Here is a 26,713-nt window from a genome sequence, read left to right as displayed (position 1 = left end):
AAATTAGGTCAAAATTTACCTAATATTTTTGTATTCAAGACATTCCAGTAACGGTATTCAGAACGAACTGAAATGTTTTCATATTTGTTTGTTTGTTTGTCTTATATCACTCATTCAACTTGTCTATTGTATTTTACATAGATTATTTGTAAATATGTTTTCCTCTATTTTACTAATAATTATACGGAATGTCTGGTGAGAAGTACAGATACTTTGTCAATCACAGTCTGAACTCAGCCCCACTTTGCTTAGGACCTATCTGTTCATTCGCGGAGGGATACCTGGGGAAACCTGAGTGCCACGGCAGCCTGCTCACAGCTGCGGAGGGAGACAGCATCCGAAGAAGAAGCCAGCCGCCCGGCTCTTCTTTCCCCCGGCATCAGTTGAGCCTCGCAGGGACACGGCTGGTGAAGTATCACCAACGGCTGCGTTTAATTTAACATTTTACGCAACAGAACACATCTTTTTGATGTTCATCTGAACGGGAAGAAGATTTGATTAAGTGTTTTATGAGCCGTCGCTTTGTCAGGGTAACCCTAGTCCCGTTCCTCTTAAGAAATTATATTTTAGGGTATTATGATAGCTAGTTAATTGATTTTTTGTCGTTTGAGCAATAGCTAACGATATCAGCTGAAGGGGGCATTTTTTCTTCTGTCCTCTGCCCTATCTCCTCGCCTTATAGAGCCAGTTTTTCTGGTTGAATCGAGCCTAAAAAAGCAACTCGTCTGAGGAGAGCCGACTGAAAGCGCCAAAATGGGGGTAAGAGACCAATTTCTTGTCTTTCTTAGCTAGCATGCTATAAAATATATATATGTTGGCTAAAGTGTGAGTTAGTAATGTTAATGGTTAGTCTGTGGCCGTCGACGGAAGGGTTAACCGTACATGGAGGCACACGCATGATGTTAGAATGACATTGAACGCATTGGGATATGTATGACTTGCCTAAGCAAGTGGTTAGCGTTATTTTGGCAGTACTGCGTTAATTTTTCAGTCTCCCAAATGGATGCGATCGCCCTTTATGTGCCTGTCACTGACGCCATTTACCACACCAAATCAGCGCACTTGTAATTAACGGGTAATGGAGGTGATTCCTGTTGCCTGCACACCAGGTCTTCGTTTTCCTTCGGATCATGCGCCAGATTTGTGAGTCAGTCCGCCGCATCCAGACTCCAGCCGGTGCGACAGAGCCGGTGCAGGGTGGAAACCCGCCACAGTAACGTTGGCCATTTAGTGTTTAAGTAGCATATGTGCAGCTCCCAACCATATGACAAGCCCCTTGGTGTTGCTGCTTGACCTGCGAAATCTGATTCATTTTTCCCAGTGAGTGAAAAGTGCTGTCACGGCTTCATGTTTAATCATTCAGCGGACAAAAGGGGCGTTTAGCTCACTGACCCTGCACAGCAAACGCGCTGAGATTAATCCCATTTTTAAAGATGTCATAGGAGCTTTCTTCCAGAATGGTGCTGTAACGCTTTCAGTAATCTAACGAGGAACGGACCCAAGCAGGCCCAGTGTAGAAATAAGCATCGTCTCTCTCTGGTTTTAGCAAGAATTGGTGATGAAGTGACAGAAAAATGTGCTGCTTCATGCATCGGTTCCAAAAAACAGGATTACACGGACCGCACATCTGGCGCTCGACCTGCTGCAGACGGTTGAGGAAATTCACAACTCCAAAATGCACAATTATTCAGACAGCGTAACGACACGAATAAGCCCGGTCCGAAATGAAATCTTTTGTGAATAATACGCGTGTGAAACGCGGAATTACGCGTGGGATATGTGTAACCTTTTGCCGGTAAACCCGCAGTCCAGACTGCGGAACATCATCTCATCCCTCCAAGTCTGACTGCGGTAACTCTCAACTGTCGCAGATGTGCGTCTTCTCAGCTATTATTTAAAGCAAAAAGAGCGATCACGATGTCATGAATTCATTTTATGATTTGAAAGCCATAATGTTAAACGTCCAGATGCACAGAGAGGGTGGTGTCTGGGACTCTCAACCATAAAGGCTACGACCCCCCCCCCAAATTTCCCCACCCGCCATTTGCTGCGTTTTCATTCAAACATTACATAATGCGACGATGCGTCGTGCTGCTGTCATTGAGGATACGGGCTCGGTGGATGTGGAGGCATCTTAGGTCTGGGTACCAAACGGGCACGGAGGCAAATGCGTCAAAATGGTTCCTCAGCAGTGGTCGACCCCCACCCCCAATTTTTCACATCCCACACACAAAAATATCAACTGCTTAGGACTGAAAGGAAGATGGACTTATATCTACCTGTTTTACCTCAGAAGACTCATAAAACATCACTGATCTGTCAGCTCATAATACATCCTGTTCCAGCAACAACATTTCGATGTCACAGCTTCAGTCCTGTATTGTTACTCTGATTATAACGGGTTAATTAATATAATTACTCAGTGTCCACATTCATTAATGTAGTATTACAGCCTGTATTTTATTAGTTGTTTTTTTATCTTCTGCAGTTACGCTCACTGAATACAGAGTTTCTCCTGCATATAAAAAAATGATGCCCTAATCAAAGCCACCATATTGTAATAAAAGCAGCTTATAAGAGCTCCTTTATGTAATTAAACAATAAAACACATTTTGGTTTATCAAATGGCCCGAGATGACAGGAAAAAACACTGACTTCTGTTCAGTAAGGAAACACAGAGTCTGTGCTTAAGTAATGAATTGTATTTCGGTGCATAGTCATGTACCCAAGGCTAATTTTAAGCCAGGAAAAACCCTATTTTGCATCTTAGTATTGTGGCCTTGGTACATGTACATTCTCCCTGTGCAGCATAGTCGCTTTCGCTTCTGTTCTACATCCGGGTTTGAATGGGATGAGAGTGGAGGCTGAGTTGTGGAAATGGGAATGGTTGTAATGCTTTCCACTAGATTGCCGAAGGGGGAAACCGTACACATCTTTGACCACTGTGTGAAAGAGAGGAGGAGGAAGAGGAGCTGAGGAGGAGGGTGTATCAGTGCATGTGGGTGGAGTGGAAATTCCCATTTTCAAGCTGTGGTTTGCAGGAAGACTGGACAGATAGATAAAGCGGATTTGAGTGAAATGCACTGTGGTGGGGGTGGGGAACACCAGAGGGAGGCTCAGTTGACAAGGCAACTACAGGGTCATTTGATCCAGGCCAATCAATCGATAGAGATGGATGCTGCAGAAGGCAGCGATTGGATTGGTGGTGTGAAAGGATGGAGGTCAGCAGCCACAGACTTCACACGGAGGTCCTTGTAATTGGTAGAGTGACCAAGATACTGTGACTGACACTAGCTGATGGAGGTAGAGAGAGAGGGTGAGAAGGAGACGGCTGTGTGGTGAGTCACCTTGAGAAGGGTGAACACTGAAAAAGATGGAGGAGGCAGAAATGTAAAAAGAGCTGGTGGGATGCTGTTCATGTGCAGCGATGACACAGAGGAGGGAACGATAATGGAGCCCCAGCAGAAAAAATGAAGAAATATATGCTGAGATTCAGAAAGAGAAGAAAAATGTACAAGGATGAAAGCATCTGCTCATGTCCCATAATGCACTTGGTGCGGAAGCTTCAGGAGAAGAGCCAATCACAGTGGAGAATGGTGTGGCTGTGTGAGTGTAAGCATGTGTGAGGCAGGCAGCTCTCATGACTAAACCCGCTCTCACTGACGATGTGTAATTCATACAGATGAAGCTCTCGACAGTGTCAGACCTCTTTACTGTAGTGGCTTTGTTGGATATCTGCATTGAAGCCAACTGAGTGAGTTCACATTCTCGTACACCAGTTAATGTTAGTGTACAGTCATTCATGGTTGAAACACTCATGTCAAAAAATAGCAGATGAAAGCATCAAGTGTTGTCTCGCTCTATAACCTATAAAAATATGTCAAACTGTTGTTTTAGTCATTGCTAAGAGTCTCGTGTCTTAAACATTCATTAACATGATGACAGTCAGTCCTGAGATCATCGTGCTAAAGTGAACTACTCAATTCAAGTCACTTATTCAGACTAAAGTATTATTATTTCAAGGTTTGTCCTGGATAACAAAATTTTGGCTAGACTTTTCACATGGTCTGATTGTAGAAGCCACTTTCTAATGTGTCATAGATGATGATGTAAGATGGGTGGTGACACAGTGATGCAGTGTTTAGCATTCTCCCCTCACAACAAGAAGGTTCTGGGTAAGACTAGGATACTGAATTTTAAATACGTTCTCGCTATTAAATTCGTGACCAAGCTAAACCAAAATAAAGCAGACTGAGCCATTCTGGTGTCCAGAGGTGTATTGAACTTTACTGTAGGAGAGTTTTAAATGTAAACAGGAATTTGATTTGCTTATAAACACTGAATTATGCTTCTTGTCATCTGTCCTAATGTCCACTCGCCTTCAACAAGAACCAAAAAAAAAAAAGAGCTATGGGTTCAATGGCTGCAAAGTATAGTTTTAGATATAAAACATACACTGAGCTAAGGCTTCAAGTTGTGGGGTTAAAGGCCCGATATTAGTCACAGGTGGGTTAAAAAGTGGGCTGGAATGACCTGGAACAGCATTCCAGGACCTCCAGTTAATGAATGATTAAATCTTAATGCATATTACTATCAAATTAGTTTGACCTTCATGTGCTTGCTGTTACTGTCAGTGACAGCATGATATTACCTGCTCAGTAATAATAAAATAATAAACATCCTGTGGACTTTTTACATCTTCAACACATTCTGCACAGTTTTTCACAAAATACCTCTGTGAGCTAAAAGTACAGCTGATGTATTTCGTAGGGAAAGAATAAAACATTAATGTGCCACTCTGATAAATGGAAAAAGATGAAAAAAGGACAGAAGAGGAAAATGAGAGATTATTTTCAAAGGTAAGCATTGCCCAGCAATTGATATCTTATAAGTCTGACATAAAATTTCAGACTTAAACATTTATTTTAGAGTTTTTAAATGAGATACCGTATCTATACATGTTTTGCTGATTATTTTTGGCTAAATCCACAAATAGTTGCACAGGTTACATAATCACAGACACTACACAAAGAAAAATCTACTGGACCTCATGAAATAAATTATTTTGTGACTTATTTCTAAGTAATTCTCTCTCCCACGATGTGTCGCTATACCAAACCTTGGTATCCCACATATGCCAGTTCCTACCTAAACGCCTGACAATAACTGTGCATTGACGATAAGTGTGTGGGGTTTTTTTAAATTAAATATATTGTCCCAGTAGCAGACAACAAATTTTATAAAATTGTGTGTAATTATTCTTTTTCTTTTCTTTTGTACAAATAGTCTGTGCTGTCACAGTTTATTATTATACATGTAATAGCAGTTACAACATAGTTTGTTCTCATAGTCATGTTGTGTAAGTGTTCCAGTCTATCTACATTTCATTTCATTAATACTTAGTTGTAGCTTCCCGTGTCTAACTAGTTTCCATCTGTGTGTGTGAGTGTGCAAATAGCATTGATCCACACTCCAGCAAATCAGTGATCAGGGTTTTCCAATATCACCGTTTGTGCTCTCTGGTCAGTGTAACATAAACCTCCTGGAATGTGGCGTTAGGTCACTTCGACATCACTAGCTATCTGTATGACGTCTCTGGTCTGAGTTAGGAATTAACGATAATGAAGGTGAATCCCTCCCTCCATGTAACACTACCATACAGACACACTGCAGTATTGTTAGATAACTTACCATCACATTAAACGTTACATTATTAAAACATTTTAGCTAAACCCTCCTATCAGTCACAGGAAACCTCACATTAGCCACTGAAAGTTGATGCCATCACTCTGAGTCTGTCAGCAACTGCCATTTTCTGTCATACCCGTAGACCTTATGCACTGCAGGGGGTGGCACACAGCCTAATGGTGGGGAACGTTGCACTTTGTGTTATTAGGAATGTACGCCCACTGATAACTGATGTCTCCTCTTGATTAAACCTTTGCTCAGATGAGCAGACGAGAGTAGTAGACAGCACAGAAACAGATGGACAGCCTGGAGGGAGGAGAATGTAAACAAAGCGGGAGAAGGGGGTGAAGGGTGGCAGTGCCCTCTTACTCAGTGTGTGTGAGTGACAGGCAGTTCATCTGTGTTTTCCAGGTCGGTCAGTCCACTGATCTGTGTGATAATCCATTTCTTTGTGTATGTGGTTATGTTGAGCCACTGTGGCCCCATCAGAGCTACTGAACTCCAGTGAATGCAGTACACCAGCAGCAGCATCCTTCATTCAAAAATCTGAGCTGAGACTATGATGTTCTGATCACTGGAGCATCTTCAGATTTAGCTGAAAATAGGCTAAATACTACATACTTAACATGGTTAAATACTAGACAATTTAGTGCCAGCTTGTGGATTTTTTTTTTACCAAGGTCATGCCCCAGTCTTGCTTTGCAAAGTGTGAAATTGCAGCAAAATCTTTAATTTCTTTACATTTACAGTCAGATGTCTCATTCCAAAAACTGTACACGTGAACATTTAATGGTTTCATATTTCATATAATGTGTAATGCACATGATAAGACATCATTGAAGATGGCTCAGGCTGTTCATCCGTTTTATAAATGGATGGTTCATTGAATTTGAACTTTTACTGGTTACAATTTGTGTCTGTAGTCTAGCCCACTTGGAATTAAATTGGGCTATATGTGCCCTTTTAACGAAAGTGGGTTTGATATCCCCAGTATAGAGGCTGCTTTATGAGTGTTTGTGGACCATTTTGCAAACCATAAATCATTACCATTCATTATACTCAATGTATTTCCAAAATTGAATCAGTATCTAGGCTTGGATAACAGCAGCATAATTTGCTTGCTCCCTGCTTTTTTTTTTTTTTTTGTACAGCCTCTATAAAAACAGGTTCAATCGTGCCAATAAAACATGATTTTGATGAGATAAATCATGTTTTATTGACACCAAATGTTGATTATAAGCTTGCCTTTAGTGCTATAAGCTCAAGTCTGTAGGAAGAGATCAGCTGACAGACTTAAAACGCAAAGCTTTTCAGTAAAATCTTATAGTTTAGCATACATGCATTTGCCTCTGTTCACATCACCTGGCCTAAAGTTTTGTCTTTGCATTAACTTTGAGTCTAATTGCACCATGCAAAAATTGCTTCACATCTGGCCTGAAGTTCAGTTGATAATGATTGTAATAATTACTGGCAGTAAATAAACAAAAACATGTTTGTCCTGCAAAAATGTGGCAATGTTATATGCTAGTTGTCACAGTAACCCAAAAATAACAGTCTAGAAATTTGGGGACATTTGAAGATTTGTATATATCTCATTTGATGGTTGTCCACCAGGTTGCCAACTTTGATTTGTTGTATCAGAATCCTAGTGTTGTTGTTTTGTTTTTTTTAATTCTCCTTACATTATTTTAACTAGGATGCCTCCATAAATGTCCCTGTCTGATGTCTGAATGTCTGAGATTTGAGCAAGCAGTGATTTCAGCAGATTAAGAAGTGGCTTATCCAGTGCCTCTCCTCGCTGTGGTGTCATGAGCCAGGGGCCATACACCAACAGATCGAGCAGACTACAAATGTTCAGCATGTACAATCTGTCCCGTACCTCAGCTTACAACATCTGCTGCTCAGACCTCCTCAGGTTTTACAGCCTGTAACTAGACAGAGACAAGGAAGTGTGTATTTTAGCAGAGAAAGAGAAAATCAGGGAAATATGAAGTAGAATTCAACTAGATCAGTTTCACAGGTGGTGCTGAGAGACATCGACTGTTGTTTGGTGCATATTCTACTTATTGCTTATAATAGGACTTGTTTTTGTACCAGCTCTAAATTACCCTAATATGACGCAGACTGGTGAGTCCATGTGTGATCTTCTGTGGTTTTCTTCCTTTTTCACAGTATTTTCACAGTTGGATGGCAGGGTTTCTTTTGTAGGGTTTCCAGTTGTTATAGTTTATATGCTTATGTCCTTGGTACCCAAATGTCACGGTAAAGCACCAGCACCAGGCGTTTTTCCTATCTGTGGTGCTTACTGTGGCACTGCTGTATCTCTCCAATTTCCATCCCAACAAACTGACTTAACTCTGAGACAGAAAGTGTGGATGCATTACTGATTGCCTGATTTCTGTCAGACTGTGTAGTACAGATGGTTTTATATGTGAGAGCAGTGTTTATTCACAGAAATCTTTTTATCAGTGTACACTGTGAAGTTTTCTTATGTACTTTTCATCTCATGTGATCATGAACAACCATCATCACAGTAATCTGACCCACAGTTGAAAGCTGGTTAAAATCCTTCATTTGGTTAAATTTATATTGAGGCACAAACCACAAACATTTTTGAAAAGCTTAGTGATGTGTGTGTCAAACTTATTCATATTAGAAACGTTGCAAAATCTCTGTGTAGAAGTTTCTCAGAGTTAAACAGTCAAGCTAAAGGATTTAAATGTTTTAAAAGATATGAGTCTGCCATTTAATTTTAGCAGTGCTGCCATACTTTTCTGATAGTGACAACACAATCATGGCAGTGGTGCTTTTGTAAACCTGAATCTCGTGCAGTCTTTAGACTGTTATTATCCTGAAAAACGTGTAGCTCGACTTTTTACCACACAGTAAAGAAAACCATAATCAAGATAAAGAATCAGACTTGCATTGGCAAGTTTTTGCCTAATAGTATTGATATTTTATTAACAATTTGGCATTTGTAATGTACAGTAGAGATAGAAAAAAGGAAGTTAGAAAAATGCAGGATAGCAGTATCATTTTCCTTCATTGGTTCAGTCAGTGGTAATTCTCACATTTAAACATATTCACTGCATTTTTGCCAGAGACTTGGTAAGAAAGACGTGCCACTCAAATATTTCTGCAAAGAAATCTATAAGATTTACAAGATTCTCCAACAGCAAAGATGGTTTGAGAGGTATAACTTTCAGCTTTCTAAAATCTTATATTTTGGTGCCAAACTTTATGAACTATTTAATGATATATATTTTAGCTGATGACTCTATATGTGCAGGTTTTTTGAATCAGTGGTTTCTTTTCTTCAGACGTTTCAGTGTTGTAAAAAAGCAAATGAGTAAGGATGAATGAGAGAGTAGTAATGGGAAGATAGTAAAGAGAAAGGGAGAGAGAGTGATTGAAAGGGATTATTGTTGTTCACTGGGTTAATCTGTTAGTGTAGTAAACAGCCGTAATCTGATGGCCTGCTGGATGAGTGTCCAGGGAACACTTCACCTCCTGACAGATGGCAAAAAAGTAGACACTCTCATACAGACGAATAGAAATCTATGTGCACACACAGAAACCACAAACTAGTAGCTAAGCAGAAAATAAACACGTGCACAGATTACATCACTACTGCACACATATATACATTTTAAAATTGCCAGTTTTAATATTACTTCCTGTTATTTTTTTAAGTAATTCATTGCCTGTCATGCAATAAAAAAGTCAGCAGTGATGCATTGTCTCTATAGAGTGGCTAAACAGTTATTTATTTGCCAGTATCATGACGTGCAGTCACTAACACATTTGAATTATAAACACACAAGTTCATGTGTGAGGTAGTCATTAAGTTTTAGACTTTCAGACTTCCAACAGAAGTCATTCATTCCAAATGAACGTAAAGAGAGAATAGAACCAAACGTCCAGCCATAACATTGATCAGGACTACTCCTAGGGCTGGATAAGAGCTATGTGCAAGTTATATTATAGCACCTATCCTAATACACCACTTTGTTGTGTAAAGTAGCATTTAGACAATTGTGGCCTTTAAAAGTTTTCTCTACAATAAAAGATGCTGTCGCAATTTTGACATGAAACTATCTGGCATATGCACAAACTCCAAGACTGCTCATAGGCAGATGTGCAAAGCAAAATGTCATTGGCTGTCAACAAGCCATCACCCTATCAGCTTTCATTCCAGTGAGGAAAAAACAGATGGTAAACAGTATGAAGCAACCATCAAATCAGTGTGAAACCTCTCGGCCCAGACTAATCCACATAAGAGCTTTCCCAAAATAAGTCACTTCTCTCATCTTATCATGCAAGGTTAAACAGAATCTGATTGCCAGTATGTGGCTGTTCACAGAGTAGATTGCCACATTTGGAGGGTAGCAAACATCTGTGTAGTGTTACACACAAAATGGTCACACGTTTTTCAGGGTCAAAACCCTTTCAGGAAATGTGGACTGACTTTAAACCCAAACTACATTTTAAATTTAAGTTTAAACTTCATAGATCTGATTAGACTGTTCAATGTTCACAGTCAGGGAAAGAGATTCCTTTCCATGTTTTTATAAATGCATCACTTTATTGACCCAGCTTTATGAACCAAATCAGTATGTCATAAATTGCCTCAGTGTACCTCTCACATTTGTTCCTAATGATACTAAGCATTAGGTTGTATTAATGTCACCCTAATAACACATAAAAGTTAAGTGATTAACTTTTGACTAACCTCTGCCTGAGGGAGCAGCACCACAGCAGCAGACCTGAATAAGTCACTTATAATTTTGTCTCTGAGAAATAAGTTTGCATGTATAAAGTATATATAAAGACTGCCTTGACTTATATTACAGAAGAGGATCAAGCAAGAAAATAAAAATGGAAAAAAAGACCTGTCTTTTCATACAGCACATTTTATCTAATTATGTTTAAAACAGTGGGAAATATTGTCTTTTTGCTATTTGGCCTCTTTACTTTTACAGTAAAGCATTTATATATCACTGTGCTTGAAATGTAAATCACGTGGCGTGGCTATGTAAATCATAACTTGTAAATCATGAACGTGTCATGCAAATCAAGTGTTATAAATCTAGTGTCACAGCTTATACTGTAAGCTTAGCCTCAGTTTACCAGTGAGACATGCACCGATGTTCTCTGGTGATATGTTTCATTTGGCAAGTAATCACAGCATAAATAGTGACTGGCTAAGAATGTACCACTGGCAAAAATAGTCAACTCTGGTATCTTAGTATTGCAGGTTATTTCATTTATTTTTAATATGGACAATATTTAACATGTAGGACTGTGTGCAAAAGACAAAGGAGTAATTAGATCTAACAAGAAAATCCATAGATTTCTGACAAATAAGATGGATGAGACTGTTTATAGAAATATAATATTGTAATGGAACGACATGAATTAGAAAATGAATGCACAATGAAAAAAAGTGTGAGACCTTGCTGGTGCATTCATTTAAACAAATGTAGCATACACACATTATGTGCAATAATTTGCACATTAGGAAACTGCTTCAGATTTTGTTGTTTCTGCTGTTTCTTATGACATATTCATTTCCCTTGATCCTCCTCTCAGCCACAACAACAGTTTAAACAGCAGAAGCCTAAATAGAGACTCGTGTAAACTGCAGTTTAAGAGGAGCTCTTGATTCAAGCCTGTTCTCTAATGATGCCAGATTTAATCAGGAAGTCTTGACACACCAGGGGATTATAGCCAAGTTTAGATCTCAACCTTAATGTTTTGTCTGGGGCTTCATATGGAAGAGGTAGAGACGAAATTGTAATGGAATCACACCAGCCCCAAAGTTTATTAACAAGTTTATGGTCCAGCCGAACAGTTCTCTGTAGTCATTGCTGTGTTATTTTGTCGTTACTGGTAAAAACTATAGATTATAACAGCTACATCTTCGGCAGTCAAATCTTTTTTGCCTGTCATCGCTTCAGCTTTTTCTTTCTCCCTTGAGGGCTCAATAAAGCAGTGTTGTGATTTGGATTTTTTTTGTTGTAAAGTTGTTTGTTGTATTTAAAGAAAGCTCCTGTGCTGCATTGATAAATTAAACAATGCTGTAGACTCGTGATATACATGTTTTCTTTCTGCGTTACAGTATGGCCGGTCGGACAGCTACCGCGTGGCTACCACGCAGGACAAGGATGAGAAGGAGTCGCCCAAGAAGAAGGGAGGCAAGGATCTCGATGACCTGAAGAAGGAAGTTCCCATAGTATGTACACTTTTAAAAAACCACTTCATCTTAGCCCGCTGCTTTCGCCTGCAGGTTTTGGCCCGGTGCTGATGTATAAACTGGAACTCTTAATGAGGTTTGAGAAATGAAAATGCAGACAGACCACATAAAAAGTATGAGTAGGCTTCTTCATAGACAGAGTAAACAAAAACCTTGAAATCCCAGCTGAGTACCGAGAAGTTTGTTAAGCTTCCTGGCCTGTGTCCAGCATTCAAAGAGCTGTGATCCAACTAATCTAATCTCCCTGGTTAAAAAGGAGATGGCAGAGATGTGGTGTTCTGTAGCAGCTGGTGTACAGTAATGTTACAGTGTGGTTTGACATAATATGCCAGAGCAATTTAATCCTCCTGTGGAAGGATATTCTTCTGTGTGAGGTAGCCAACCCACAGGATATCCCAGTGATACAAAACTGTATCAGATGTTCAGATAACAAAATCATAAAAAAATGTTATCAGTCTTCATTATTATTATTATTATTTACAATTATTTGAAACATTTGTAAAATACCGAAAACATTGATGAAATTTTATGCTGTCAACCAGAAATCTATAATATTTCAAACTCAATGACCGCTTCGTGTAAATGGTGATTTGCTTTTATTTGCTACTTGAAGTTATTTTGTAGGTTTATCAGAATAAATAAATGTAACATATTGTGACTGAGATTTTGATTGATTTCATGATAAATCTTTATTATTTGTAGACTGAACACAAAATGTCTGTTGAGGAAGTCTGCCGGAAGTACAACACCGATATCGTTCAAGTAAGTACTTTATTTCAAATCAAAATCACACTTTTGCACTTTTTGATATTTTTGTCTGACACACAAGTCGGTGTGTGTTGCACCACTTATGAAAAGTTTTAAACTGCAAATGTGCTGTTATACATATGTACATAAGTAGCCCTGTCTACAACACTACCTTTATTTCATTTTCCTGTTTTTTCACCTCTTTTCTACTTTTCTTTCATTCACATCCCATCATTCCATCATTTTCTTTTCATTGCTTCTATTATTTCTAGGGTTTGACCAATGCCAGGGCTGCAGAGTACCTGGCCAGGGATGGCCCCAACGCTTTGACTCCACCCCCTACCACCCCAGAATGGGTCAAGTTCTGTCGTCAGCTGTTCGGTGGCTTCTCCATCCTGCTGTGGATTGGTGCCATCCTCTGCTTCCTGGCCTACGCCATCCAGGCTGCCACAGAGGATGAACCTGCCGGGGATAATGTAAGTGGTTTGTCAGGATGGGTGGATAGATGATAGAATTGATTATTAATCCTCATTCCTTTTAAGTAGGCAGGGTTTGTTGCTTAAAATACAAACATCAGCACCTATGAGAAGCTAAACATAAAATAGGGAAGAGCACGTTGTTTGCAGTGTGTGTGTGTGTCCTGTCTTCTAGAATATCACTTTACAAAACAATTTGCTGAGTCACTACTCCTTAGGGATGAGGCTGCATCTCATCCCTATGATAAAATATGTGTCAGCTGTTTGTAAAAGCCATGTCAGCTGACCCATCTCTGGAGTGACAGACACCGTCTTGTCTGTATCCACTTTGGACTCGCCACAGGCAGCATATGACTCCTGGCATTGGTAATTGCAGGGTAAGAGTAGGGCATTTACAGGTCAGCACTGTTTCATGCCAGGTCAGAACACTGAGTAGAGCAAAGGACTGAGGCTAAATGACTCTGACACACACAGCATTAAAGGACAGCATGCTTTGTTCAGGCCACAGGGAGGTCTCGGGGTGAAGCATCACCAGTTTTGAGTCATGAGTTACGAGTGGCCAAGAGTGTGTCAACAAACTGTATTTTCACACGCTGATGTCAGATTCTGAATGCAAGATACAAAAGACAAGATTCAGATTCAAAGCTTACGCTGGTAAAACATATGACAGCAGACCAACATAGTCATAAAACCACTAACAAAGTACACTGCAAACAGATGGACAGCGTTCAGTTCACTGAGTCCAAATCAAACCATGTGCCACTGTCAGCTCCAGGGTACAAGACTTAAATGAAAGTGTTAAAGATGATTTATGTTATTTCTAGGTTTCAAACTTTACAGAAGCCTTGAGTTCCTGAAATAGCTTTGGTCTTTAGCTCTTACATTCCTCTGAAGTCCAGCATTTATTGACACGAAGTTAGCTTCTTACTTTGTATCTCTGCTAGTCTCTTTTTTTTCTTCTTTTCCTCTCATGTGATCAAGTTTTAGATAAAAGTTGATTCTTTTGGTTATTTTCTTTATAAATATGACAGTCTGACACCTTTTTTTCCTCTCTGTCTTTCTCTATAGTTGTATCTGGGTATCGTGCTGTCAGCTGTTGTCATCATCACCGGCTGCTTCTCTTACTTCCAGGAAGCTAAGAGCTCCAAGATCATGGAATCATTTAAGAACATGGTCCCTCAGGTACCAGAGACTTCCTAATCGTCGTCAGGATGATGCAGGGATGTTTTTGTGCTGATTGTTATGCCAGAAGGAGATTTCACAAAATGTATTGCTCGATCCAGTTTTCCAAGTGAATTTGCTTGAAGGAGGTTGCAAATAAATTATGCTACAGTTTGTGGAGTGACTAAACATTTAGAATTCAAAGACCAAAGGGCGCTCAAAATTAATGAGTGTATTGCTTGTCGAGTTCTGTGGGTATGTATTATATGAAGTGATCCTCCAAATAGCATGTTTACGTCTTTCTTTGTAACTCTGTGATCCAGCAAGCCTTGGTGATCCGCGAGGGAGAGAAGATGCAGATCAACGCTGAGCAGGTAGTTGCAGGAGATCTGGTGGAGGTGAAGGGAGGAGACCGGATCCCTGCCGACCTTCGCGTCATCTCCTCACATGGCTGCAAGGTGAGCTACAGACACAGACACATTCATGATGACAGACATTCGGAGATAGCAAAACTTTACACAATGCTGCCTTTGAGTAAGGTGGCTTAAGAATATCAGGGATCTAGAGACAGATCCACAGGGCAAGCGATTCACAACAGTGTGGATATAGGAGACCTGAGAAAGTCAATGGCATTCAGCAACTTCAAGCAATAGCAAGCAAAATAATCACTGACAACCATAAGTGGGTCCCAAGTGAAACTTTTTTCAAAATCAAGGAAACCAATTAGAGTACCACCATTAACAGTGCAATACACTGTTTATTGACATGGTGGTAAGTGCATTAGAGGGTTATCTAGGCAACTGGACTGTGGAATGTCCACTAAGAGCAAACCATCAGCAACATAAATATTTGTGGCAAGTGAAACGCTTCCTGTGTGGATTCTGCTGGAGGATCCGTGTCTGTATCTCTCGCCCTGGATTTGTATGTAGCCCTCAACAAGTTTCTCTCTCTTGTCTTTCTCTTTTTCTTTGACCCAGTTAGCAGATCTCACAAACTAAGCAAGTGTCTTTTTTTTTCTTTGTTTTTTTCAATCCTGCTCTGTCCAGGTGGACAACTCATCCCTGACTGGTGAATCAGAGCCCCAGACCAGGTCACCTGACTGTACCCATGACAACCCCCTGGAAACCCGAAACATTGCCTTCTTCTCTACCAACTGTGTTGAGGGTAAGTTTATCATCATCATCATCATCATTTTCCAACAGTCAAATACACCATTATTCTATTATGATAATGTATATAATATTGACTGAAAGATTTTTTGGCTTTGTTCCATTTCAGCCTGTCATCATTATTCATGGGGGGAGGGGGTTGTGTTGTGTTATTTTAACAAAATATGACCCAGGATATCATTGCATTTCTGAATTTTCCCACGGTGACAGTGAGTTAGATATAGAACGAGTGACTTCTCTGGTCATCAAAAGGAGGCCTAGAAATGTGATCCTATTTAACCTTGTACCAGTTCCTTTCTAGTGGATCCTGTTGTAGCCATTGTATTATCAGCATTGCAGCTAAACATATTATGAATCTCACAGTGTATTAATTGGAAAATAGTAAGATGTGGTGCCCTCTGGTGGACACGTTACATTCTTCACTACGTCTCCGATCGTCATCACTCTGTCCACTTGTTTGTCTATAATAACACACTCTATTTATTTATTTTTTCATTCTCTATTTTTTCCCCTGCAGTGTTGAAGTGGATATTTTTTAGAACTTGTCCCTCTGTTTTTCCAGGAACTGCACGTGGTATTGTTGTGTGTACTGGTGATCGCACAGTGATGGGACGCATTGCCACCCTCACCTCAGGTCTGGAGACTGGGAAGGTAAATATATAATATATAATAACTGCTCACATGCATTACAGCAAGAAACTAAAACTGTGTAACTATACACTCATTCACTAAAACTCTTGTAATATTTATTCATCAAATAATGAGTTTTTGTGCTTTTGTCACATTCTTGCACATGCTTATTTTATATTGATTCCTAATTTAAAGCCTACATATTATCTTAGTTGTGTCACCTTATCAGAGCTTTAAAGTTTAAGTCTAATTTCAGACATTAAATCTCTTTGGAGTCAATTAAACATCTTCTTTTTTTATCCTCAGACACCCATTGCCAAGGAGATTGAGCACTTCATCCAAATCATCACAGGCGTGGCTGTTTTCCTTGGCGTGACCTTCTTCATCCTCTCAATCATCCTGGGTTACTCCTGGCTGGAGGCTGTAATCTTCCTCATTGGTATCATTGTGGCTAATGTGCCCGAGGGACTGCTGGCCACAGTCACTGTGAGTTGGCAGAGAGATGTGAAACTAGTGGATGGTGCAATATGGAGTGTCTGTGTGTGTCCAGGATCCTTAGGTGTGGTTCAGGTTTTTGTTTTGTTTTTTTAAATTTGTCAATAAGGCTGAAATGTTAGGATTGGTAGTATATGTGTGTGTCTGACATGATTTGTCCAGACTTGGGTCAAACTGTAGCTTCACATAATATGAAATGCAAAGAAAATTAGATGAAGCTTTGAAAACTTTTTGTATCTTGAAACCTGTTTTTTTAGGACTGTGACAAAAAATTTTTTTCCAACACTCACTGGTATTAAAAATAGTAATATTTCTAATTTTTAGTGTGTAAGTAAGTCACTCTAATATCGATTTTCTCACAGAGAGAAGGTTACAGACTAAAGGTGGTGTCACCAATCACACTCCTTGGGTTGTTAGCGGTTTAACCCACGTCTGAATGTGTGTTATTTACATTCGTTTCTGTTTTATTTTGTGTTGTTTCTGTGATTTTGGGCTGATGTTGTGTTGTGTGTGGTATGATTTGTCCCTCCCTTTCATGTCTCTTTGCTTGTGTGCTCTCTGTGTGGTTTGAGATTGTGATCGTTATATTTCGTGCTTTAACATTCTCAGTTTGTTTCTGTGGTGAAAATCTTGTGTCGCCTCTGTGTATTTGTCCTGTCATCTCCCACTTCCTCTCTCTTTCTACCAAGGTAGTCCCATATGTGTTTTTGTTTCTCTCTCTCCATCTTCCTTTTCGTATGTCTCTCTCTTTTCCAGGCCAGTGGCGGTGCTGTCTGCAATGACAAGGACTAGCTAATGTAATGATATTAGGCAAATGTTTCTCAGCACCATGAACTGAATTTAGGCCTCCTGTGCTTGGCCTTGGCTAGTTTGACCCATTGGTCTTGCCATACTTGGCATGGTACCATAATGCACCACTGCTCTGCTTCACAGCATCGCTCTTTCATGCTTCATGTTCTCTCTGCATTGCTTGTTGGGCTGTGTTTTTATATCCTGAAAGGACTTTTCTGTTCTTACTGCATTGTCATGTATAGAGTGCAATGTTGGTGAGCAGAATGAACGTTTCCAGGCATCTGGGTGGTTTTTAGTTCCTAGTTGGGGCTATGTGTTTCAGGTTGTTGGCAGAAATTTGTTAAGTGTCTGGAGATGCTCATCTGTTCTTTTAGTTTACAACATAGATACTAACTGTATTTTTCTCTCTCTCCCATTGATTTAATCCATTTTTTGTGACGATCATCAACAACTCCTTTCCACTTGTTTTCTTTCTTTCTCTCCCTCTCTCTTTGCCTTTGGTGCCTTTCCTCTGCCACTCCCATTTCTTCCTTTGTTTTTGTCTCCTGCTTCATCACTCTCCTCCAGGTGTGTTTGACACTGACTGCCAAGCGAATGGCTCGCAAGAACTGTCTGGTAAAGAACTTGGAGGCTGTGGAAACTCTGGGCTCCACCTCCACCATCTGCTCTGATAAGACAGGCACGCTGACCCAGAACAGGATGACCGTGGCCCACATGTGGTTTGACAATCAGATTCATGAAGCTGACACGACTGAGGATCAGTCTGGTGAGATTTTGTTCTCTTTTTATTCAGTAAGCGTTAAATGTCTGCCTCCATGCAGTATATATTAAGTAAAGTGCAAATAAACAGGATTGTGAAATGTGTGGATTTTAAAGGGTGCGAACAAAAACTTTTGCCTGTAAAAAGGAACCTTCCTCCAGTGCTCCTGCCATGCTTGTACTACCATTTTGTAAGCTGATTGAGCACCATCTGCAGTTCAAACTGAATCTTGGAAACTCTTAAAATGGTGAACCTGAACTTGGACGTGTCTGAACATTTTAGTCTCACCTTGTATTCAGTAGTTTTTAATCTGTTTTTGTGCTTTGAGATCTAACCAGCAATAAAATCAAGCTGAAAAAGTGCAACAAACAGATTAGCTGTTTCAGTGCTAAAAGCAAAATGTGAGACTGGAACTACGTTCTCTTCTACATAATGTCTATTTACATGCCAAATAATGGATGGAAACAAAGCACTGAAGTAAAGCTGAAGATAAAATGGCAAGATTTAACCGTAACCCTTCACTTTATCAGCTTGGATGAGTGAGATTCACTGACTTTCTTTTTGCTTCTTGTAGGTTCCTCCTTCGACAAGAGCTCAACAACATGGGTGTCTCTGGCTCGCATTGCTGCCCTCTGCAACCGTGCTGTGTTCAAAGCAGGTCAGGAATCTTTGCCCATTCTGAAACGAGACGTAGCCGGTGACGCCTCAGAGTCAGCTCTACTGAAGTGTATCGAACTGTCCTGTGGCTCCGTCAAGGCCATGAGGGACAAGAATAAGAAAGTTGCAGAGATCCCGTTCAACTCCACTAACAAGTACCAGGTGAGTACCAAGTACTTGTTTGTGCAGCAAGAAAATATAATAAACAGTTACACACATTGCCAGTTCATTTTAACGTGAGCTGAATCAGGCAATTTGTAGCAAACAGGCTTAAACATGCAAAGAACTGCATAGTAAATACTCATTCATACTAATGGTTCAATCCATTCCCATCAGCTCTCAATTCATGAAACTGAGGAGGAAAATGACAGTCGTTACCTGCTGGTGATGAAGGGAGCCCCAGAGAGGATCCTCGATCGCTGCTCCACCATCATGGTGCAGGGCAAGGAGCAGCCGATGGACGATGAGATGAAGGAGGCTTTCCAAAATGCCTATCTGGAATTGGGAGGGCTGGGAGAGAGAGTGCTGGGTAAGGATGATCGGAAAATAGTAATTATTTCAAATGCCATGGAAAACAATTAGTGAATAGAAATACAGTTTTGACCTTTCTTGCGCTCTGTGCTCAGACTGTACTAAATAAAATAAAGTAATTGTGTGAGAATTTAACCATCCCTCTTCCTTCAGGGTTCTGCCACGTGTTTATGCCTGAGGACAAGTACCCAAAAGGTTTTGCCTTTGACACCGATGACGTCAACTTCCAAACTGACAACCTTTGCTTCGTGGGCCTCATGTCCATGATTGACCCTCCTCGTGCTGCCGTGCCTGATGCTGTGGGCAAATGCCGCTCAGCTGGCATCAAGGTGGGCACCTTTCTGTTCTGACAGTCTGTTATTTGTCTCTCATTCTCTAAAAATAAGTTGTCTTCTGCTTATGAACTTCTAATCTTATTTCTTCTTTTCTTCCTTTAGGTTATTATGGTGACTGGTGACCATCCAATCACAGCCAAGGCCATTGCTAAGGGTGTGGGTATCATCTCTGAGGGAAACGAGACAGTGGAAGACATTGCTGCACGCCTCAACATTCCTGTCAGTCAAGTCAACCCCAGGTAACATTTACTCCTGCGGCTTCATTATCACTGCTAAAGCTGTTTTGAGCCATAATACTTAATACTTGCAGCTGAAGAAAAGAAGAAAATATATATATATTTATAATTGTATTTCTTCCTTTTTGGAATGCAGGGATGCAAAGGCCTGTGTGATCCATGGTACGGATCTTAAAGACCTCACACAGGACCAGATGGATGACATTTTGAGGAATCACACAGAGATTGTCTTTGCCAGAACCTCCCCACAGCAGAAGCTCATCATTGTTGAAGGTTGCCAGAGACAGGTACGGTTACTGCACTGCCACTGATTTACAGGTGAACACAGATAAACAAAAGTGTAATTAGTTTTTATCTCTGGGGCTGTAAAGTGAGTTTATGTGGTCTCTTCTTCTGTCAGGGTGCTATCGTGGCTGTGACCGGTGATGGTGTGAATGACTCTCCTGCCCTGAAGAAGGCTGACATTGGTGTTGCCATGGGAATCTCTGGCTCAGACGTATCCAAACAAGCTGCAGATATGATCCTGTTAGATGACAACTTTGCCTCCATCGTCACTGGAGTGGAAGAAGGTGAGGGACAAACAAAAGGTGGAAATCTGGAGGAATCTGGGCTACAAAGGGCAAAACAGACATAAAAGGTGTAGGGAAAGGTTCAGCCGAGTTTTTAAAAAGTATCCCGTTTGTTCGTGGTTGTCATGTTTCCAACAGGAACACAACAAAAGTGACGCCACAACTGCTAGCACACGCAGTCATCATTTCTGCCTGTTGTGCACCTCTCAATTTTTGATGCTCTCAGCAGGACTAGTGGAGTTAGACTCATATTGGAGACACAAGTGTACAAACAGTTTTGTCTTTCCTGCCATTTCAGTTTTATATCAACATAGGAGAGAGGCAGATGTTCCAACAGCTTTAAAAGTGAGAGATTTTGGAGAAAACTTTGCTTCTGATTGGCGACACCGGCCCTGCAGGAGAAAACTGCAGCTCCTCAAGGACCAGTGTAATGGTTAAAGGGCTGTAGTGATTTTAATGAAAAGAAGTTCAACAACCACTTAGATGGGCAAAGCACAGTTCACTCAAGTTTTGTTTGACCATGTGGTATTTTGTTTGTTGTATTTATACACCACCTTTGTCTTCCCAGGACGTCTGATCTTTGACAACCTGAAGAAATCTATTGCATACACTCTGACCAGCAACATCCCAGAAATCACCCCCTTCCTCTTTTTCATCTTGGTCAACATCCCCCTCCCTCTGGGTACAATCACTATCCTCTGCATCGACCTGGGAACTGACATGGTGAGAAAAAAGCTCAGGACCATGACTCAAAGACGAGACGTGCTGTGTTCAGGCTATAAAAATCAGAAACCACTGTGTGAAATAACCTTTTGGATCAGATTGTCTCAATGCATTCATCACTCAAAACATTTTAATGTATGCACAGTAAAACAGTAAAACAATGCTGGACACTTGAAGCTGTTAACTGCATGTGCTAATGTTAGATGCATACCTGATTAATGCCTTTTATTTATTATAGCAGCCCTGAGAACAGCTATCCAGTGTGGTCACTTATGATCAACATCGCTGTGAAGAGTAAAATATTAAACATGGAACAGAGGTGGAATTCAAGGTCATTTTAAATGGGGCCTTTAAAGGACACTAGGTGGCAGTGTTGAACCACTATTTATAAAAAGCAGTTCCCTCATTTCCCCGTCTCAAAGAACAGAAAGTATAAAGAAAGACCAAAGAAAAATATGTTTATAGCATGAAAACATAAAAACTTACATCAAGAATATATAAGTGAAGTTACCAATGAGTATCTCAAATAAGACAAAGTCTCTTTTTCCTCTTCCAGGTACCAGCCATCTCTCTTGCTTATGAAGCAGCAGAGAGCGACATCATGAAGCGACAGCCCAGGAACCCACTGAGGGACAAATTGGTCAATGAGAGACTCATCAGTATTGCCTATGGACAGATTGGTAGGTACATTTAATCTTTACAGTTTGTGGTAATTGCTGTAAACTGTGTTCAGGCAGCTACATGGAAATGGTTTGCACTCAACAGCAGGTAAGTGTATTAGAAACTGTCAACATAAAGTTATTAACAGTCTGATGAGGATGAGTCCACTGGACTCAACAGGCAACAAATCAAAATATCCTTTAGTAAATATCACCCGATATCTATTAGTGCTTATTTAATTTAAATATCACTATTCTTTTCCATCTGTCATTTTACAGTCTTTAATGACCATGTCAAGTCTACAGGATTTTACTGTGTCGTATAAAAAAATGTATCATTTGATTAAGGGACTCTCTGTTTGTCTCTGTAGGTATGATCCAGGCTCTTGGGGGCTTCTTTGCCTATTTTGTCATCATGGCTGAAAATGGTTTTCTGCCATCTCTGCTTGTCGGCATTCGGCTCAACTGGGACGATCGCTCCAACAATGACCTGGAGGACAGCTATGGACAGCAATGGGTATGAGTGAAATGTTACAATGTCAGTGTTCTCCTGTTTCAGATGTAGTGGAGCCACTGAGTGACTTGATGAATTTGTGACATTCAAACAAACCTTTTGTTTTTTTGACATAATCTTTGAATGAATAATCTAAGTCTTAATGTAATACTGATGTAATAAAAGCTATTTATAAAGAAATCTATTGTAGAAAGCAGACAGGATATATTATGTTTCTCTTTCTCTGTGCAGACCTATGAACAACGTAAGATTGTGGAGTTTACTTGCCACACAGCCTTCTTTGTCAGTATTGTGGTGGTGCAGTGGGCAGATGTGATCATCTGCAAGACCAGGCGTAATTCTGTGTTCCAGCAGGGCATGAGGTAAGTACAGGTTATTGAAGAGATCGTACAATAAAAAGAATTCCTTGTCCAATTCTGATAAACTGCATTAGATAGTAATAGTAAACTTTTTGATTGTGTTGAGTTTTGTCTTTGAATGTAAGGTATGCAACTTTACCTTCTTCTTACAGTCAATTTGTATGAATGAAATGACAAAACACTGTAGCTCAAACTGTAGCTCAATAGACACCATTACAATATACAGTCTACAATGTAAATATATCTAGGTATAGTACTTATTTTTAATAGATCAGTTCTGTATTGCTGTATTAGTACTTAGAGAACACAACAATCTGAGTGCTTTCAGAAGTATACAGGTCTCTTATCTAAAGAAAAGGCATCAGTTTCTTGTTTGATTGCTTTTTGGTTGTTGTTTTGGAAAAACAGAAAATTGATACTGAACATGAGAGAATGGATGGATGGATCACGACCGTGATTCATCCATAAGATTCGATTTGGTTTTTGTATTTATTTTTCCCCATAGCTTCCACTAGGTGTCACTACATAACCACATTTACCCATGTGTGCTATCACATATGTTGCTCTTTTTCTTCCGTCCATCTTGTTTGGTCTTACGCTGTGTGTCCTCTGATGCTGTGTTCTGCAGGCAGCATTTATAGGTCAGGCACACAAACTAATATAATGTTACTATAACTGTCGGCCTGCAGGGAGTTGCCTTTGAAGCTGTTTTTTGATTCAGAAGTAGGTTGATGCCAGCAGAAAACCAGCTGCCAACTGTTCAGAAAACAGTGTTCTGTTTTCTGAAGAGCATCACTGACAAATATCCGAGATTTTTGAGTAACAGGGGATACTGAGTTCTTTGCTTTGTGACTCTTCATCTACTTATGTGTTTTTTTGGCTCTTCGCATCTGTTTTTGCATGTTTTTTATCCATACATGTGAGTGTTGTAATAGCCTCTCTTGTTTTGCCTTTGTTTTCTTTCAGGAATAAGATTTTGATCTTTGGCCTGTTTGAGGAAACGGCTCTGGCTGCTTTCCTGTCCTACTGCCCTGGTATGGACTTGGCACTACGGATGTACCCACTCAAGTAAGTGACATTTAATTTATAAAGAGAATCATCAAACAGCAGATCAAAACATCATCACAGTAACTATGATGTTCAATGCATAAAATGTATATTGCAGGTAATGAATTGCAAAAACAGTTTCTTTGTCCTGAATCACAGCGGACTTAAATTTACCACCGTCTCCTTTGTCCTATCCTGTCATGACACCTTTATTCATTCAAGTATTTTCACTCTGTCCTTTGTTCCCACTCGTTCCCTCACAGGCCCAGTTGGTGGTTCTGTGCGTTCCCATACAGTTTCCTCATCTTTGTTTACGATGAGATCCGAAAACTCATCCTGCGCCGAAACCCCGGAGGTGAGCTCACACACAACCATATATATTTACTTGTTTAGTGGTAGGGTGGTGTCAGTGAACTGGGAAGTGGTGATGTATTTTAAAGGAGAAACAGAGGAGGCATAGTGTGGCTTGTGAACAGTAATATGACTTAATAAACTAGATGTGTGTCTATAAAATATTTCTTCAGTCCATTGATGGCTAACGTTTCTCTCTTTCTTGTGCTTCTTTCCCTCTTTGTCTCCATGCAGGCTGGGTGGAAAAAGAGACATACTATTAAATTATCAAAGCATCATTTACTTCTTGTCCCATTTTTCCCTGAATTCATCCCTTCTTCTCTATCTCCCTCTGACTTTCTCTTTCCTCCTTCCTTGCCTCCATCCATCTCTCCTCTCGGCATACTCGAAATGTACAAGAAAAAAATGTTTACTCCTCATCTTTGTTCATCCATCTTCATTTCCTAAAGAAACAAAAAATCAAAATGCCAAGACGACAAGAGGACCAATGACAGAGGAGGAGAGGATGGGGAAGAGGGTGCATTTGTAAATCTTCCCTGTCCTTTCGGTCCCTCTGTCCCCCTTTTTTGTATCCAAAGTCTACACAGCAGTAGTCTGCCAGTAACACTGTTTGTGCCGATGCTTATTACTACACTGTTAGCTACAGCCACTCTTCGTACATGTACTCAAATTACATCGCTGTGTGGAACCAAATAAAGAAAACATCTTGAGAATAAAGCAGAAAATCTGACTGCTCCACTGCGATCTCTCGGGCCAAGCAGCACAACAAAACGGCAGCTCCGGTCTAGACTACGACCTGGCAATTTGAGCGGGTGGGTGGCATCATTTTTGTTTAGTTTTTTATTTTTATTTGTATTTATTTATTTATTTTCCCTGCCAGAGAAAAGCTGCCCAGATCCAGCTCAGTAATCACTGCCATTTCCTGCCATTCGCCTACCGCGACTTTCCTTGCCTTTTTTTCTCTCTTTCTATTTACTCACTGCCAGTCTTCTACTGCCGTTCTCTCTTTCTCCTCCTCCTCGCCTCCTTTCCTATCAATAAAGAATCGGTGTCACTATAAAACCAACCCACTGTCTCACTCACGCCCACAGCAGGGTGGAAAAAAGTTCACTTCCTCCGACTCCCCTGTCCATCCTCCCCTCCCAGTGTTGTTTTCTGTTTGTGTTATTGTTGTTTTCTAATAGACAGCTGGGTGTTTTTTTTAAAAAAAAACAAAGTTGTTCGTAAAAGTTTCATGTGTTTTTTTTTTTTTAAGTTCGGAGTGAGTCTGAGAGCTGCTTGTTTTCATTCAGACATGACAAAACACACTTTCTCTCCCTCTTCCTGTTCATCTCATCTCTATCTTTTCCTTTAACACGTCTGCCCTCCCACCAACCTCACCCCCCTCCTGCCTGTCTATCTGTCCCTGTTTGTCTGTCTGTTTGTGAACACCGTGCAAACCCTCCGTCCTTGTAAAAATCCACCCACTTTCACCGCCTGCCTCCTCTTATTCTCCCACCCGTGACCGACCTACAGCCTCCCAACCCCACCCAGCCCTACCCCCGTTGAAAAAAAAATTACAATCTTTCTGTGTCCTCGGAAAAAGAGATTTCTCTCAAGTTTCATTCTTAATCAGTGGAATTCTGGAATAAGGCACTGTACCTTACACTGCGAAACAGCAGCAAAAAAAAGGAAATGAAATAAAACAGAAGGATCTCTCTTTTTTCAGCTTGGCCTCGACTTTGTTTTTGTGTGGAGTCTTGTCAGAAAATGGAAATAAATGCTGTGACCAACTTACTTTTGGTAGTAAGTAATCTGTTGTAACTTTAGAGTTTAACTGGCTCGTGGGAAATTACATATCTGTATAGTGCATGCTGTTTAGTGCACAGAATTTGGGGAAAATGTTATGAATGCAGTTTGTAGACAATGAAGAATACAGGACTGAAGGAGCTGAAGAAATTAAAGATAATTTTGATAACAGACATTTCAAGACAGCTGCCAGTGGTGAGAATGGCTTGCTGTCACATTGGCTCAACATGGGCGATGAAGATTGTGTGAGATGACCAAAAAGTTCCCTAAGAGAAACTAATTGAATCTTTCTTTTAAAGATTTAAAGTGCTATTTGCAGTTTCAACAAGTACGTTTCATATTCATCAGCTAAAGAGATAAATACATGGATGATTTTACATAGCATTGCAGTGATCTGATAACTTGGTTATACCCTAGCAGCCACAACATTACTGATAATTCACTCTGTTTAGAACGTGTAAGTTTTTAATGTAAATATCATACTAGCTGTATGTTTGGTTGTTCACTGCACACACGAAGCTGCGCTGTGTTCTGAAAGCCTCTTCTTGTAGCCGGCCTGAAGCTTTTTCAGCAGTGTTTGCAAACACTTCAGACACAAAGGACAGCCAGTGAGGCTTGGCTACACGTGACCCTGTCTTCAGCTCACCTGTTGCGCTTCCTTGGATAACTTTTGGTGGGTACTACTGTTGCACACTGAAAACACCCTACGATGCTTCCATCTAACAGTCACATTATCATCATATTATTAAAGCAGAAAAAAGGTATGGTAG

At 40.2% G+C, this 26,713-nt stretch overlaps 1 protein-coding gene across 2 annotated transcripts; it reads left to right on the top strand.

Moving 5' to 3' along the window:
* Window positions 1-365: 365 nt before the first annotated feature.
* Window positions 366-25,931, top strand: atp1a3a (ATPase Na+/K+ transporting subunit alpha 3a). 2 transcript variants are annotated; one of them, XM_031754755.2, is made up of 24 exons: window positions 371-530; window positions 683-759; window positions 11,810-11,923; window positions 12,647-12,706; window positions 12,964-13,167; window positions 14,236-14,349; window positions 14,652-14,786; window positions 15,375-15,492; window positions 16,060-16,148; window positions 16,434-16,613; window positions 17,982-18,180; window positions 18,749-18,993; window positions 19,168-19,360; window positions 19,516-19,691; window positions 19,800-19,936; window positions 20,070-20,220; window positions 20,334-20,502; window positions 21,071-21,225; window positions 21,782-21,905; window positions 22,256-22,401; window positions 22,630-22,760; window positions 23,724-23,825; window positions 24,068-24,159; window positions 24,390-25,931. In XM_031754755.2, the coding sequence occupies exons 2-24, from the start codon at window positions 754-756 to the stop codon at window positions 24,416-24,418; spliced, it is 3,069 nt and encodes a 1,022-aa protein (XP_031610615.1). In that variant the 5' UTR covers window positions 371-530; window positions 683-753; the 3' UTR covers window positions 24,419-25,931. The 2 variants fall into 2 exon arrangements, with proteins under 2 accessions (XP_031610614.1, XP_031610615.1); XM_031754754.2 differs by having other exon boundaries at window positions 366-759.
* The last annotated feature ends 782 nt before the right edge of the window (window positions 25,932-26,713 follow it).

This window comes from Oreochromis aureus, linkage group 22 (genome assembly GCF_013358895.1).
Source record: "Oreochromis aureus strain Israel breed Guangdong linkage group 22, ZZ_aureus, whole genome shotgun sequence".
In the NCBI taxonomy this organism is placed as follows: Eukaryota; Metazoa; Chordata; class Actinopteri; order Cichliformes; family Cichlidae; genus Oreochromis; species Oreochromis aureus.
The sequence above is the reverse complement of the archived record's forward strand: the minus strand, read 5'-3'. Positions and strand labels throughout refer to the sequence as shown.